General features: G+C 44.7%; 1 protein-coding gene across 4 annotated transcripts in view; it reads right to left on the minus strand.

Moving 5' to 3' along the window:
- PATJ (PATJ crumbs cell polarity complex component) overlaps positions 1-15,586 on the minus strand; it is a 483,060-nt gene that overhangs the window by 281,403 nt on the left and 186,071 nt on the right. For 3 of the 4 annotated variants that reach the window (XM_082265149.1, XM_082265150.1, XM_082265148.1), the window contains exons 19-21: positions 10,480-10,689; positions 8,130-8,234; positions 4,867-5,163 (exon numbers count right to left, since the gene is read on the minus strand). In XM_082265149.1, the coding sequence (XP_082121275.1) occupies positions 4,867-5,163; positions 8,130-8,234; positions 10,480-10,689 (612 nt within the window). The remainder of the gene's footprint in view (positions 1-4,866; positions 5,164-8,129; positions 8,235-10,479; positions 10,690-15,586) is intronic. The other variant, XM_082265151.1, reaches the window with a different exon arrangement.

A 15,586-nucleotide genomic window follows, 5' to 3' on the forward strand; every position in this document is an offset into this window, starting at 1 on the left:
TATGAAATATTATAAATAAATGTAATAGATAGTCAGCAAGTGTCAAGCTCCACGCTAAGACCCCTTTCACACAGACGGACCGTTCAGATCCGCCTGTTTTTTTGGCGGATCTGAACGGTCCCCCCATGCATCCCCATGGGGCATCGGATGGCAGCGGAGACACGTCCGCTGACACCCGACCCGATCCGATCTGTCAAATCTGGACAGATGGAAACCCTAATTTTCCATCCATCCAGCGGATTGGATCGGATCGGATGAGAACGGACCGACGGTCCGTTCCCATCCGATTCCCCCATAGAGATGCATGGGGAACTGACAGCTGTGTCTCTGCACACAGCGCGGAGACACAGCTGTCCTCCTGCTGCTCAGCGGGGGATCGGCGGCTCGATCCCCCGCTGAGAAAAACGGGATCCGTCCGATGGACGGATAGTGTGAAAGGGGCCTAGAGCTCGTTCCAGTTTTTGTAATTTGGCGGTGGTGGTGGAAATGTTTGAGCTCATGTATATTTGCTGGGCTTTTTATATGTTTGCTGAAAACACTTCAACTATATTAACTACCTATATTGCATTTTACGATTAGAAAAATCAGCTTCTCCTGATTTTTATATGGAAATAAATACTTTTTATTAGAGATTTACACTATGGTTCTTTCCTCTCGTCTCCTATATGATTGACACCAGTGTTGGGGTAGTTACTCAAAAAATGTAACTAGTTACTTCTGTAAATTGTAATGAGATTACTTTACTAGTTACTGCATTTGAAAAGTAACTTCACTACTTATTACTTTACTTTCCTCTTTCTTAATTGACCGTGTAGAAGAAGATACATGACACTCTTTCTGCATAGAGTTTATTGTATAAACACAGGCTTTGGGAAACATGAGAACAAAACCTGAAAAAACAGAATAAAACAAAGTGCAACAAAAAGTCATAAACTTCATCCCTCTCTATTCTTCCAAATAACGATTGTATCGCACGGCTTGGGTAATGCAGGAAAGCGCGTTCCTATAGCCTAGTAAAGTAGTGTAGTTACCTCCTATAGCCTAGTAAAGTAGTGTAGTTACCTCCTATAGCCTAGTAAAGTAGAGTAGTTACCTCCTATAGCCTAGTAAAGTAGTGTAGTTACCTCCTATATCCTAGTAAAGTAGTGTAGTTACCTCCTATAGCCTAGTAAAGTAGAGTAGTTACCTCCTATAGCCTAGTAAAGTCGTGTAGTTACCTCCTATATCCTAGTAAAGTAGTGCAGTTACCTCCTATATCCTAGTAAAGTAGTGCAGTTACCTCCTATAGCCTAGTAAAGTAGTGTAGTTACCTCCTATAGCCTAGTAAAGTAGTGTAGTTACTTCCTATAGCCTAGTAAAGTAGTGTAGTTACCTCCTATATCCTAGTAAAGTAGTGTAGTTACCTCCTATATCCTAGTAAAGTAGTGCAGTTACCTCCTATAGCCTAGTAAAGTAGTGTAGTTACCTCCTATAGCCTAGTAAAGTAGTGTAGTTACCTCCTATAGCCTAGTAAAGTAGTGTAGTTACCTCCTATAGTCTAGTAAAGTAGTGTAGTTACCTCCTATAGCCTAGTAAAGTAGTGTAGTTACCTCCTATAGTCTAGTAAAGTAGTGTAGTTACTTCCTATAGCCTAGTAAAGTAGTGTAGTTACCTCCTATAGCCTAGTAAAGTAGTGTAGTTACCTCCTATAGCCTAGTAAAGTAGTGTAGTTACCTTCTATAGCCTAGTAAAGTAGTGTAGTTACCTCCTATAGCCTAGTAAAGTAGTGTAGTTACCAATATTAGTATTGTAACTAGTTACTTTACTTAGTTACCAAAAAAAGTAATGTAGTTACTGTAATCAGTTACTTTGTAACTAGTTACCCCCAACACTGATTGACACCACGCTGAGAGCCACGGGTTTGGATGTACAGCCAGTGGGAGCGGTGCCACTTATAACACTGCAAAGTGCATATAGACCTCCTTTAATTAGTGAGGCCCATTCAAGCAGGTGAGAAGACACCCATAGGTGGGGTGAAGGGCACTGTGCTGATCATTTGTAAGCTCCAACAAGCAGGGCCCTCTAATTCCTCCTGTATTGAATTGTATTCTAACTGTATTGTCTTCCCTCATATAAATCCTGTATAATAATAATAATAACAATAATAACAATAATAATAATAATAATAATAATAATAATAATAATAATAATAGGCAGTTACTGAAGAGTTTCTGGTGTATGGGACTGCACTTTTTTTCACGGACATTAAATAATTAACTAATGGACTGTATATATATTTAAAAGAAAAGATGGACTTAGATAAATGTATTATTATTTATAGATGATTTTTACACTGTTTTCAGATATTTATTTTTTTTTTTCACAAAAAGGTGCTTTATTAAGGTAATTAAAGCATATGACAAAAGAAGATATTTATTTATGCACTTTAATTTGTATGCACTTTATTGAAGGAGAGCGCTGAACTTTTTTGTGACTAAACCACCCTACTAGTAATGTAGAGTTTAGACTCCTAGGCTCTTACAGTTAGCACTCTTAAAGCGGAGTTCCACCCTGGATTTGTTTTTTTTTTTTTTTAATACCCCCGGGACAGTCAGGGCTAGTGCATTCCACAATGGCTAGCCTCTGATCTGTCCCGGGTTGCACTTACCTGCAAGACGAAATACTTACCTTGCAAACGTCTTGTCCAGCGCTGCCATCTCAGATGTGGGCAGCTTGAAGCCAGCGCGTCCTCTTCGGCGTCTTCTTCCGCCTTCTGTGGTCCCACGATGCTCTGCGCCGGCCCCGACGTCACTTCCGGGTCGCGCGCGTCACCCCTCCACAGCTTCTGGGCATGCCCAGAAGCTGTTTAGAAGGGGATGACGCGCGCGACCCGGAACTGACGTCGGGGCCGGTGCAGGCGCAATGATTCCTGGGAGCTATGACGTCCAGCTCCCAGGAATCATTGCAGAGCCAGGAAGTGACGACGGGCCGCGGCCGAGGAAGGAGGAAGAAGGAAGTAAGGTAAGTATATTTTCTTCGCTACGAGGTAAGTAAAAAAAAAAAAAATATGCGATTATCCATTTCTTTTTCAGGTGACCCGGAGCGAGAAGATGGAGGTAAGTATAAAAATAGGGTGGAACTCCACTTTAAATGGTACTTCACCCTATTCCAAGAGTCTGGTTATTATTTTGCAATGTCTTTAGCATTCATCGCTTTTATGGATTTGACTCATTTACATGCTTATCGTACTGTTGTTATACCTGTATAGTACTACCATGTATCTGTTTTAAATGTATGCATTACACCTTCTTCTTTGACCACTTTCGGACCACCTGCCGCATATATATATATATTGTGGCAGGGTGGCTCGGCTGAGCGAAATCACATACCTGTACGTGATTTTGATAAACTCCACAGACACGACGTGGTTCTGCACTCAGTACTTTATTTTCTCCTACCCACTAACTAAACAGGAAGGGGAAATACATCATAGAATAGGAGGGAACACTGAAAAAGATGCAGTAACCAAAATGACCACAAGATGGCAGTATATTAAACAACTATATCCCTTGTACATGAAGTTAACAATTTGGTGTACAAAGTCTGGGGCGCACGCACGCAGCCGGCGACCGGCTCCTGCTGTGAGTGGACACAGCAGGAGCCATTTAGCGGGTCCGGCGGCCGCGATGGCCAACCGCGATCTTTCTCTGGAGAGGCAGATCGGCGGTTTGCCTATGTAAACAAGGTGGCGGGATGCTGCATCCACAGAGGCAATCCGACTTGGGGGGGCGACCTCCGAGGTCGCAGTGCGAGCAGCGCGCCGCGACCTCGGAGCGGCCGCCACGGACTTCATAACATTGAAGTCTATGATGGTCGCTCCGGGTCGCCCCAAAGAAGCTCCGGACCCTTTTTCTAAGTCGGAGCGACTTGTGTCGCTCCTATTAGAACAGGTCCGCAGCTTCCCTATGGAAGGCGACCTGTGAGGCAACCAGGTCGCCTCACAGGTCGCGTTAGTGTGAACGGGGACTTAGGGTAGTAGAATATCTATCTATATATATATATATATATATATATGGAGTATAATATAAAATAAATATATATATATATATATATATAAGTATAATAAAAGAAAAAAAAAAAATTATATATATTATATATATATATATATATATATATATATATATATATATATATATATATATATATATATATATATATATATATATATATATATATATAGTGATAGATAGATTTGGACGCTGACATGCACTTTAAACCTTGTATTTTGAACACAACACAAAATGCAAAAGAAATAAAAATAGTTCACACATTTTTAGACTGAACAAGACAGACTTATTTTTAAAGCTTCAGTCCCATCGATGATTCAGCGCCATTTCCACCACTCTACTACTTCCCTATAATAAAAAAAAAAAAAGAAAATCTCCCCCAAAACTTCAGAACTGACAAACATAATTCTAGAACTTCTGAATTAAAGAAGCCCAGGTCAATAACGCGCGCTCCAGACGTACTGGGTGATCAATACCTACATTTAAACCATGACAGGCCGCTCATAAATATTCACGGACTGTCTGCAAAATAACTTTTTTTTTTTTTCAGTGTTCAATCAAATGGCAATTTGCAGACGCTTTGAAACAGTCACAAGCTTGCAATTTCATGAGTCAATGAATAACTTTGTGGCCATTTTTATTTTACTGGGCTAGACTTAAAGAACTAATCTGGAATTAAAGGAGAAAAGGATCAGACAGGGGTGTAGAGTGATAAATCAGTCAGGGAGAAAAAAAGACAGCATTATCTGAGCCAGACAATCTCATAAGCAGTTAAATTCCACCTTTGTAAATGATGATTTGTGCTTATTGTTGTACATACGTCTGTCTTGTCTAGCCAGGACTGGCTATACGAGGACTTCTGTTCAGAGGGGATTCCATTATAATTCAGATTAAACTGATTGGCGTAGGGATGAGACTCGCCCTGTTCCGTATACTCCTCATCCACTAACATCTCCCGTTCCTCGGCAAAGCCCCCCAATTCGTGCATTTCCCATGACTCTTGCATAGCCTTTGTTGTATCGTCTTGTAAATTGAAAGCTGGCCCCATTGCCAACGATGGCTCGTCAACCAACTCCTCTTGTTCCCTCACCAAGAATGGCTCCTCTTTGTATTCTACCTACAGCACACACAACATTGATTGAAAAAAAGAATTAACAGAATGAGCACAAGGCTTATATAGTAGATTGGTGAGAATAAACAAAAGCAGTACTTAAAAGTACATCCAAAGTTGTCTTGTGTGTTTGGTGGGAAAGGATTAGAACCCTGTTGGGCTTTACGGTTTACTGTGGAAAAAAAGATTCCGATTACTGTGCGTCCAATGTGGTGCTTCGGCAACCCATTTAAATGAACATGCTGCCTTGTACCTCACGGCAAATTGCATAGGTTAATGCCCCACATTGGCTTGCACAGGTGTGTAGGAGCTAAACTGTTGGTTGACCAGGTATGATGGATTAGGTAAAATGTCTATGTCTATTTTTGTACATGTAAATATGCTTACTCAAAATGGCCGCTAGCAGCTCCCCCTCCCATCGAGTGAAGCTCGTGTAACAAAGATGGCGCTTCCATCCAGGACTACACCCAAGATGGTGACGCCTAGATCCTGGAGGAAGTTTACCTTACATGGACATGACCAATCAGAAGCTACAAGCAATCAGATAACGCTATGCTTATGACGCACTTTCCAACGACACTAGCCGCTCGCCTATATAACCCCACGTATCCAGGAGCAGGTATGCCTAAATCAAGGACAGGCAGCTGGAGAGATGTCAGCATAGCCAGTACACTAGTAGGGAGTACTGCTGTGGATAGAAGGTATAGTTGTAGTATCAACAACCATAAAGATATTTTAAAGTCTGAGAAAACTTAACGTCTTGCACACAATTACTCGATAACTCTAATGCAAACTTCTTTAAACTCCAAGGCCGGTAAGCACAGTTCAAATCTTGGCCGGTTCAGCAGGAACAGGCAGAGATTTGAACCATTAATGGGCAGGCTGAATGTACCAAGATAATCGTCTGATCAACTTGGGTATAATCAGCCTGCCGGATTCGCTTCTGATTATCGCAAGCGGCTGCTATAGCCTCTAGCGATATTGTCTTCTCCTGGCTGGGGGGCGGTTTCCCCTGCCCACCAGAAGACAATTGCTCAGGAGGAGGGTTTCCTCTGTCAGCACTATCCGCTTTGATGGGGAATCATGTGAATTTCTTTCCTGCAATGCGTGGTTGCAGGAAAGAAATTTGCACCATGTACGGCCGGCCTAAATTCCAAGGTTTCTGACATAATTTGGCAAACAGGGTTAATTTTAATCTGTATCAGAAGTTCAGAGGGCAATAATTCTACATTGCAAAGACAGCTAAACAAATACTGCAAAAAGGAAGCTCTGAGACTGGCCGCATTCATGAAACTGGAAACTTCACAGTTTAGCTTTCTTTAACAGGCTCCCTAAAGAGGTAACAGGTTCCCCTCAATCCCAGGCCTATTAGCGTATACACAAAGTGTATGTGTCTCACTTCTTACATTTTCATGTTAAAAAACGAAAAATGCTTGTATCAGTTGTATGCATGATTAAACAAGTGATTCCTGAACTGGTAGCAAGCAATTCGCCATCGTTCTCATCTGCTGGGCTATTGCAGAGCAGCAGCAGGTCTTGTGACACTCCACCACAGTTAGCACGATGGTGGACGAAGGCATTTTGCTCACACAATGCCTGTGTGGTCCAGCGTTGTTGACAGTGCTGTCAGCTGACATTTTGATGGACACAGGTGTAGAGCACATGCCTGCACTGAACACGTGTGATTCTTGGTTGCTACCAGTGGCTTGAGAGTCACAAGACAGGCTGCCTGTTAGAATCCTGATCCAAACCTGGGACCCCTGTGGTGTCTGGCTGTGGCTCTTCTTGGGCTTGGTGTGCCACCTGAGATGCTTGACAGCTTTGTACCTGATTTCTTGGACAACCTTGCTTTGTGTCTCATTTCTGGTGAACCTTGAACCCATTGCTCCTCCCATGAACTTCCTATTTAGGCCATGTTAAGCACCTTCTATTTGCCAGATTATTGTGCTCTCTCCAGCTGATATCTTTCTCCTTTGCACATCGCTACCATTTGTTATCCACTCTTGGCTTGTTCATTGACTACGCTTCTGCCTGGTCCCATCGTGCTACTTGTTACTGAACTTTTGGCTTGTCCATTGACTTCTGCTTGCACCCTATCTGCTTCATCCACTACCTGTCCCACGCTTGCAGTCTTCTCGCTGGGGCAATCCAGAGGGCTGCAGCCTGGCAGTAGCATGCAGTGAAACCAATCTCCACCTTCAGGAGCTCTGGTGAAGATCAGCTAGTGCTTAGACCCTGCACCTTGGGTAAGCCGGCGTCATGTGCTAGAAGGATCTACATGTGTATTCATCCAACTGACTACTGCATGAAGTCATGTACAGCCACTGGCCTCTGAGCCTAATCCCAGACCGTGACGCTGCCATTTTGTGATATCCCCGGAGGTGAGGAGCAGGGCTGGGACAAGGTGTGCAGAAGGAGTGGCTGCCCTGGATGCAGCATGCATTGTAGGGATGGGGGCCCAGCAAGTTCCTTCTACTAAAGGGCTGACAGGAGTAGTGGACAGTGGCATCACTACTTATGTCAGCCCAGCGCTGGAAGCAGCAAGGAGAGGAGGAGAGTGAAAGAAAGAGATGCAGGCTTTGTTCTCTCTCCCCCCTATTCCTCATAGGGTTGCACATAATGAAGGCAAGGGGGTGTAGCACAATTTGCCATCTTTGCTCTGGGAACTGGATGATCTTGTCCCAGCACTGGTGAGGAGTGTGGAACCAGTTCTCCTCCTCCACTTTCAGGGATTCCCTTTAACAATACCTTTTATATACAGCATAACAGAATACCTTAACAAAGTGATGTCATTATTAAGTGTGCCATAAGGGTCCTGGGTTACGGCACTATGGGGGGGGGGCCCCCCCCCCAAGACCTGGCATATGGCCCTGCAAACCACCCTCCATCTGTTATTTTCCACAAATTTTCACTCTTAATAAAAGTAAAAACATAAAATAAACAAGCATGAATATACTGAAAACTAAAATTACGTGGTAAAGATTAGAATGTATTGATGTGTCTTCCATTACAATATCCACATTATCTTCCGATTCTCCTCTATGTGGAATATACAAAGAGTCCCCTTTCATTTCGTTCTAAAGGCAGAAGACAGAAAATATAAAAGTTAAATTGTACAGGTGGATTTCATATTGACAACAGACAAATTTGATTGAATGCGTATACAGGTAGGAGTTTTCAGTGTCAATATGGTAAAGTATTAGTTTGTGTAAGAATTAAGAAACTACAATAAACAGGCCAGCAAGTGAATGAATAATGCAAGCAGACTACCACCTTCCTGCTGCATGTGGGGTGCGATGCTGTGAGTCAGATTACTGCGCAAGTGGACTAAAATCTTTTAAAAGAAACATTGCTGGCAAGTAGGCTTTTATTGCAGAGGAGACTTACCTTACCTACCCGCCAGCAATATTTCTTACATGCCTGCAGCAACATTTCTTTTAAATGTAAACTGAGCTGTCCATGTGAAGCTCAGTGTATATTCATATCTTTCTTTAGTGTCGGGATGAATTTACTGATGTGCACATGTGAGGAAATTGCATCATCCCAGGCCAGCCAATCAACGTGGTTGAAGGAGCTGAACCAAGAAAGAAGAACATGCAAAGAGGTTAGTGGCGGGGAGGGAGCATGCATTGCTAAAGGAAAGGTAAGTCAAGTGGAGTTAAATTCTGCTTTAAAGTGGAACTAAATTCAAAAAGTGAAGATTTGATGTATTATAGGGAACATCCAAAAATGTTTATTTGTGCCTTAACAGCGTCCTGAAAGATTTACCTTTTGTTTCCTCCTCAAAAAATAGGGAATTTCTGTGACTTAGGCCTCACAGCTGTATATTTGCAGTGTGAGATCATCTACTAGGGCAATGATGGCAAACATTGGCACCCCAGATGTTTTGAAACTACATTTCCCATGATGCTCATGCACTCTGCAGTGTAGCTGAGCATCATGGGAAAATGTAGTTCCAAAACACCTGGGGTGCCAAGGTTCGCCATCACTGATCTAGGGCATTGTTGCCTTTGTTAGTCTCACCAGATATGGATTGAGATTAGGTGATGTCACTACTGCGATGCTCACTGTTCTCCTTCCTGGAGTGGAAGCTGTACCTGAGAAACCGCATGACTGAATCTCCCTGCTGCTGCTTCCACTATTTGCTTTCTGTACCTCTCGTGCTGCTTATTGCTCATTCCTCCCACCAGTCATCAGGGCAGCAGCTCTGGCATGAGGAAGCAAAGCCCAGATCCTCTACCAAAATGGCTCCCTCCACACAAAACAAGGTATGGTAAATCAGTAGAAGGGAAAAGATTGGCTAGAGGGAATTCACAGGCAACACTGGAGACTAGTAATCCTTTGTCCTCTGCTTTCTTTTTGGGCTTCCACCAGCAGAACTACCAGTGTCGCAGCACTTGCAACCGGGTCCTGGGTTACGCCACTATAGGGGGGGGGGGGGGGGGCCAAGACCTGGCATCTCACTCTGTACCTCTGGCTGTCAATTCACTAAGTATTGGAGGGGGGAGGGGATTGGCAGCTCTGTGGTGCACGTGGATCTCCATCCGGCTAGCAGTTCACTTCCCTGTGTACAGTGGAAAGGGCCTCTGAACTGGGCAGGTATCTGCTTCACTCTTCAGTGTATAAGCAGAGCGACTCAATTGTACACTGAAGTTCGGCTGTGGGACAGCAATAAAGGACCCCATGATGGGAGTAAAGGGCCCTGGATCAGTGGCAAGGGCCCCAGGATGGAGTCTGGCTACCAAAGTGCAGAGCCTCCACGTCAGGGGTCTCCAAGCTTTCAAAACAAAGGACTAGTTTACGGTCCTTTAGATTTTAGGGGGGGGGGTGGGCAGGCTGTGGCCAGCCTAAAAGGAACATTTTCCAGGCATCAGTGGGAGTAAACTGTGCCCCATCTTTGACATTAGGGGGGGAATAGTGCCCCACTGTTGGTGCCAGCGGCATAAATTATGCCCCATTTTTGGTGTTGGGGCAGAATAGTGTCTCATGTCAATAGTGGGATGAATAATGCCTCAAGGGCCAGATAAAGTCAAGCAAAGGGCTGCATCTGGCCCCTGGGTCGTCGTTTGGGGGCCATCTGCTCTAAGTGATAAGAAATAAGATAATTAAATTGTAGCACTCTAGCATTCTAACACACAGCTTTCGGGGCTGGTAACTTGTCACCAAATTTATGCATATGAATGTGATCGTGTTTATACATCAAATGAAGCAGGTTTCTGCTTCAGATTCTTTATAGATTATTATGCTTAAATGAAGTTTTAAGTTTTATTATTATTTCTTATATATATTTAAAAATGGAAGGGGCTGCTTTTCTGATCTTACCACCAACGGCTTGCAAAGGCCAATGCGGACCTTCCCCGGCGGGACAGATGTTAATATTTGCACAGCGTCATCCAGTGAGGCATTGTCCATAAAACTGTCATTTACAAAGAGCAGGCGGTCGCCTGGCAGAATCTGGCCGCTTTCCTCTGCCACGCCACCTGCGACCAGAGACTGAACCACGATCACAGTCCGTGTTGGATCTAAAGGATCCTGAAGATGGAGCCAAAAACCAGACAGTGAGATAGACCAAAGTGGCAGCTTCTTACACACAGCCTGCGCCCTTCATCCATCGGATTGTCAATGTACGGGATTGTCACAAGAAACTGATTGAGAGGTAGATTTATATATGAAAATGCCAAATTAAAAGAGAGGTACAAAACTGATTAAAGCTCTCTAATGCATTTTTTTCATTTTTGAAGCTCAAGCAAGATGAAAATAGGAATCTATACCAAAATTATACACGGCATAACCCTTGATTGAATGATTGGCTGATTGATTAGGTGAATTATTGGATTTTCAGTCAGAGATCTTTGGTTTATTTTCCCCCACCGTCAACAACAAAGTGCTCAGGCAAACTGCAGCAGTCAATTACTATTTAGGTTGCAATCGCTGCCGATCCTCTCGATAATGCTAGACGCCTAGACTTCATGCTCTCAATACACTTTTATTTGCTCCCTTTGGGTTGGTTAAATATACTACTGAAAGCATTCAAGTGCAAAAAAAAAAAAAAAAAACCTGTTGATTTCCCCAGAGTGGTATCTTAAAGTAGTTGCAAAAGTAAAAGGTGTAAAAAAAAAACCTTTCCATGTTCAGTCCCCCCCAGCCCCCCCCCCCCCCAAAATACTTAAATTGAGCCTGATATCGATCCAGTGTTGTGCACATCTGCAGCTCTTCCCTCCTCTCCCCTCTTTCACAGGAGACTCAGCAGCAGCTGGCTACTGCTGCTGTCAATCAACTTGTGCGAACAGAGAGGGGGGGGGGCAGGTCTGAGCCACACTGTGTGTGCCAAAAGACGCACACAGAGCGAGGCTAGGGACCACCAAAAGAGGAGGCTCAGCGCTGCTCTGTGCAAAACCATTCCACAGAGCAAGTATAGCATGTTTGGTATTTTAGAAAAAAAAATTAACCTTTAGATACAGCCTGGCCCAATTAAAAGAAGTATGGTTTAAAAATAAATAAATAAATCATGCTTACCTAGGTGGATGCAGCATCGCTCTGATGCTGCATCGGCCCCACCGCCGTCTCCAAGACTGAGAACCGAGCGATCAAATACTACTGTGCTCCGTGAGCAGAGAGCCAGCGACCATCACTGGCTCTCTGCTCTGCCTCCCCCTTGCTCACTGGAGCGTTGAGCTGTGGAGGGGACCAGTCCAGGGTTGGGGGCAAATCCATTCCCGACCGTATTGTCCCGGATCTTGCCCCAGCCTGGACCGACTCTGTGACGTCAGCCCGCTGTCTGCTAAAAATGGGTCACAGGAGTGCAGAACGAACTGTACTCCTGTGATCCACAGGAGAAGTACAGCCAAACGAGCTTTGGCTGTACTTCTCATTTATCTTTGCGGCATGTTAAAATTAGATTTAAAGAAATCTTGCAGGAGGACTATAATGTGCCCCAAAGCCCGGTAAAGATAGAGGAGAGCATAGAGTGTCCTGCAGTCCCTTCCTTCTGTGCACTTCCTGTTTGTGCTGCTTGAAGATGGCTGACCTTAAGTACCGGTTCACACTTGTGCGATGCGGGAAGGCTGCGAATCGCAACCGCACATCTGGCAGTTCACACTGCCATATGCGATACGCAGGGGGTGTCAAATGTTAAACGACACCCCCAGTTTGATTGCATATCGCAGTGCGATCTGACAGTTCGCACAGGATCGGATCGCACAAGTGTGAACCACTGTGCGATCCGATCCTGATGCGGCTGGAAAAAAGGGTCCTGTGCGTCTTTTGTGCGGGTGCAGTGCGAATCTCAGCCATACAAAGTGTATGGCTGAATTCGCACCGCACATCCGATCGCATGTAATAAAGGAGCAGTGCGCTCCGATATTACATGCGATCGCAGCACTCGCAAGAGTGTGAACCGGCCCTAAATGTATCTGTTGATCCAGGAGGTTGAAAACCATCCAGAATTATACGATCCCAGCACCCCAAGCTACTGTGATGCATATAGGAAGCGTGAGGCATGAATTTAAATATGTAAACTGGTCTATGCAAAAAGTTGGGAATCATTTTCTCCAAAGTAGAGGGAGAATAAATATAACATTCACCAAGACGCCAAACCCCAAATTGTTTATTTCATGCAATGTCATTTCCCCTTTAAAAGTAGGAGTTTGTGGAGCCATTTTAACGCCCATCAAACGCATCAAAACCCCACATAGGGTGTTTAGGGATTGTTTTTTACTCCTCATTAATGCTTGTAAATCGCCAGTCTAACGCCCATACTGAAGCGAGTTAACAAGAGTCTAACGCCCATACTAAAGCGAGTCAACACTATAGGAGCGTTTGTTACGAGTTAGAAATTTAGACAAGTGTGAACAAGCCCTTAAAAAAGCAACCCTGAATAATGACATCCCACAAATGTGCATTTAGCAGGATTCCCAGCCATTTTGCTGGATGTGGGTCCACCTGGGTTACCGCTAACAGCAGCACATTTAAGCATGTTCTCCAAGTGTGAGCACTGAGACAATGACCAGTCCAGTATCTTTGGGTTTTTAAATTTATAGAGAACTTGGATAGGCAAAGGGATGAGTGGGATACGCCTTTGTCTCAACTATGCACAATTTACTGGGGACAACTGAAAAATGCTTGTTGGCATTGACTTGATGCCGGTCAATGGCGGTTAACCACTTAAGCCCCGGAAGATTTTACCCCCATTCCGACCAGGGGGTATTTTGCGATTCGGCACTGCGTGACTTTAACGGACAATTGCGCGGTCGTGCGACGCTGTACCTAAACGAATTTGGCGTCCTTTTTTTCCCACAAACAGAGCTTTCTTTTGGTGGTATTTGATCACCTGTGCGATTTTTTGATCACGCGCTATAAACAAAAAAAGAGCGTAAATTTTGCAAAAATAGCAATATTTTTCACATTTTTTTATATGAAATTCCCCAAAAAAAAATTTAAAAACCTATGTTTGGTAAAAATCGCAAAAAGCGTATTTTGATTGGTTTGCGCAAAAGTTATCGCGTTTACTAACAAAGGGAAAGATTTCTGTCATTTTTGTTGTTTTTTTTTTTAACGTGTAATGGCGGCGATCTGCGATTTTTTTTGCGGTACTGCGACATTGGGGCGGACAGATCGGACCCTTGACTGACATTTTTGACACTTTTGGGGTTACCAGTGACATTTCTACAGTAATCAGTGCTATATATATGCACTGTTACTGTAAAAATACACTGGTAGTGAAGGGGTTAACTTTATTTGGGAGGGAGGGGCTGTGTGTATCCCTAGGGGCGTGCTTTCTACTGTGATTGGCTGGGGCTTGAGCTGTATGGACACTGATCAACGGATCTACATACTAGATCCGAGTGATCAGTATCCTAACAGCAAGGAGAATGACAGGTGGCTTGTTTACACAAGCTGCCTGACATTCTCCCTCTCCCCCGCCGATCGCCGAGTGACCGGCGGACATCGGGTCCACCGGTCACACGCGCGGGGGGGGTCCGTGACCACGCGGGGGCGCGCGCTCGCTCCCTAGACCCTCACAGGCTAGTGACGTAGCCCTACGTCACTTTGCCTGTGAGGGGCTGACTGCCGACGTAGATCGGCGTTAGGCAGTCGGCAAGTGGTTAAAGCTGGCCTGCTGCCAGTTAACACTGAATTGACCTCTGGTCACCTCCTTGTGACTCAAAGTCCTTTTGAAGCTCCCTTTGGCACTCCTTGCTGAGGTAGCTACTTTATCACTGCACTGCTGAACACTTCTACACTTCAGGGCCCACACGGGCACCCTCTCTCACACACTTATCTTCAGGGCTTAGACACTGGCACTCCCGTTTCAAAGCCTTCTCTACTGGTTAGCTGGCTCCCGGATCCCTCTGACCTTCTAGAGTGGTCCCCTATCCTAGGCAGACCCCTGGGCAGTTTACAGTACTCACGACACTGCTTTCCTGGAAACCTCTGCCCAGCAGCTCCACTCGGTCCACAGCACACCGGATCCCTCTCTGCAGCTCAGTTTAACCTTCCGTCCTCTAGGCCGACTGCCTGGGACACTTTTCTCATGCTGACAGAAGGAGAGACAGCCGTCGCCCTCCTCCTGGGACTCTGCTTCACCCCAAAGACATTCGGTCATGTGCCCCCCTCAGACTTCTACCCCATCCCAGGATGCACTGCGGCAGATTCTGCCCTCTGGGATAGATACAAGCCCTGGTGTGCTATTGGCCAGCCCTCATTGGACATAGTGGGGAGGCTCAACAGGCACACCTGGAAACACATGACAGCCTAGCTGAACAATCAGGCCCCCCTGATAAGCAGACAGGGCCTCCCTTATCATTTTCCTAGCACCTACCTCGGAGGGTGCTACATGCAGAAACCTAGAGCAACCAGTGTCCAGCTCACTGAAATACCACCTCCAGTCGGTTACTACTTACTATGGCCATTGCACTTCATGCATTTCTTCTTAGATAAGCCTGACAATTATTCTACTCATTGTCAACTGCAGAGAAGTCTCACGTGCAAATTATGCATTATTAGCTTGTCTCCTTTGCGATCTCCTCTGCGGCAATGTCATTCTGAGGGGAGGCTAGAAAATTTACACCCCTGACGCAGCCCGTGTCAAGGGCGTTCAGGAGAAGCAGCAGTGCCTTCCCTGCAAGACGGAGGAAAAAAAAAAAAAAAAAACTTTGCTGAACTCAAATGATCTAGACGTACATCCATCAATTAAAATTACCATTCATTAGCTGAGATTTAAACCGATAATTCCACTCTACAGCATTCTGCAAATAGACTGCGGCACTTTAAATGGCACAAAGCACCCGCCTCCCCCTCCCCCAGTTCTCGAAAAACACTAAACGGCAAAGGGGGTACAGAGGATATCGCCCTGAGAAATGTGCTGCAGCTTCTATTCTGCAGCTTAAACAGACGTGTCTTGGAGTCGACTGAATTGATCCATTAGGTT

This window comes from Pelophylax lessonae (assembly GCF_965119305.1).
Source record: "Pelophylax lessonae genome assembly, chromosome: 8".
NCBI classification, from domain to species: domain Eukaryota; kingdom Metazoa; phylum Chordata; class Amphibia; order Anura; family Ranidae; genus Pelophylax; species Pelophylax lessonae.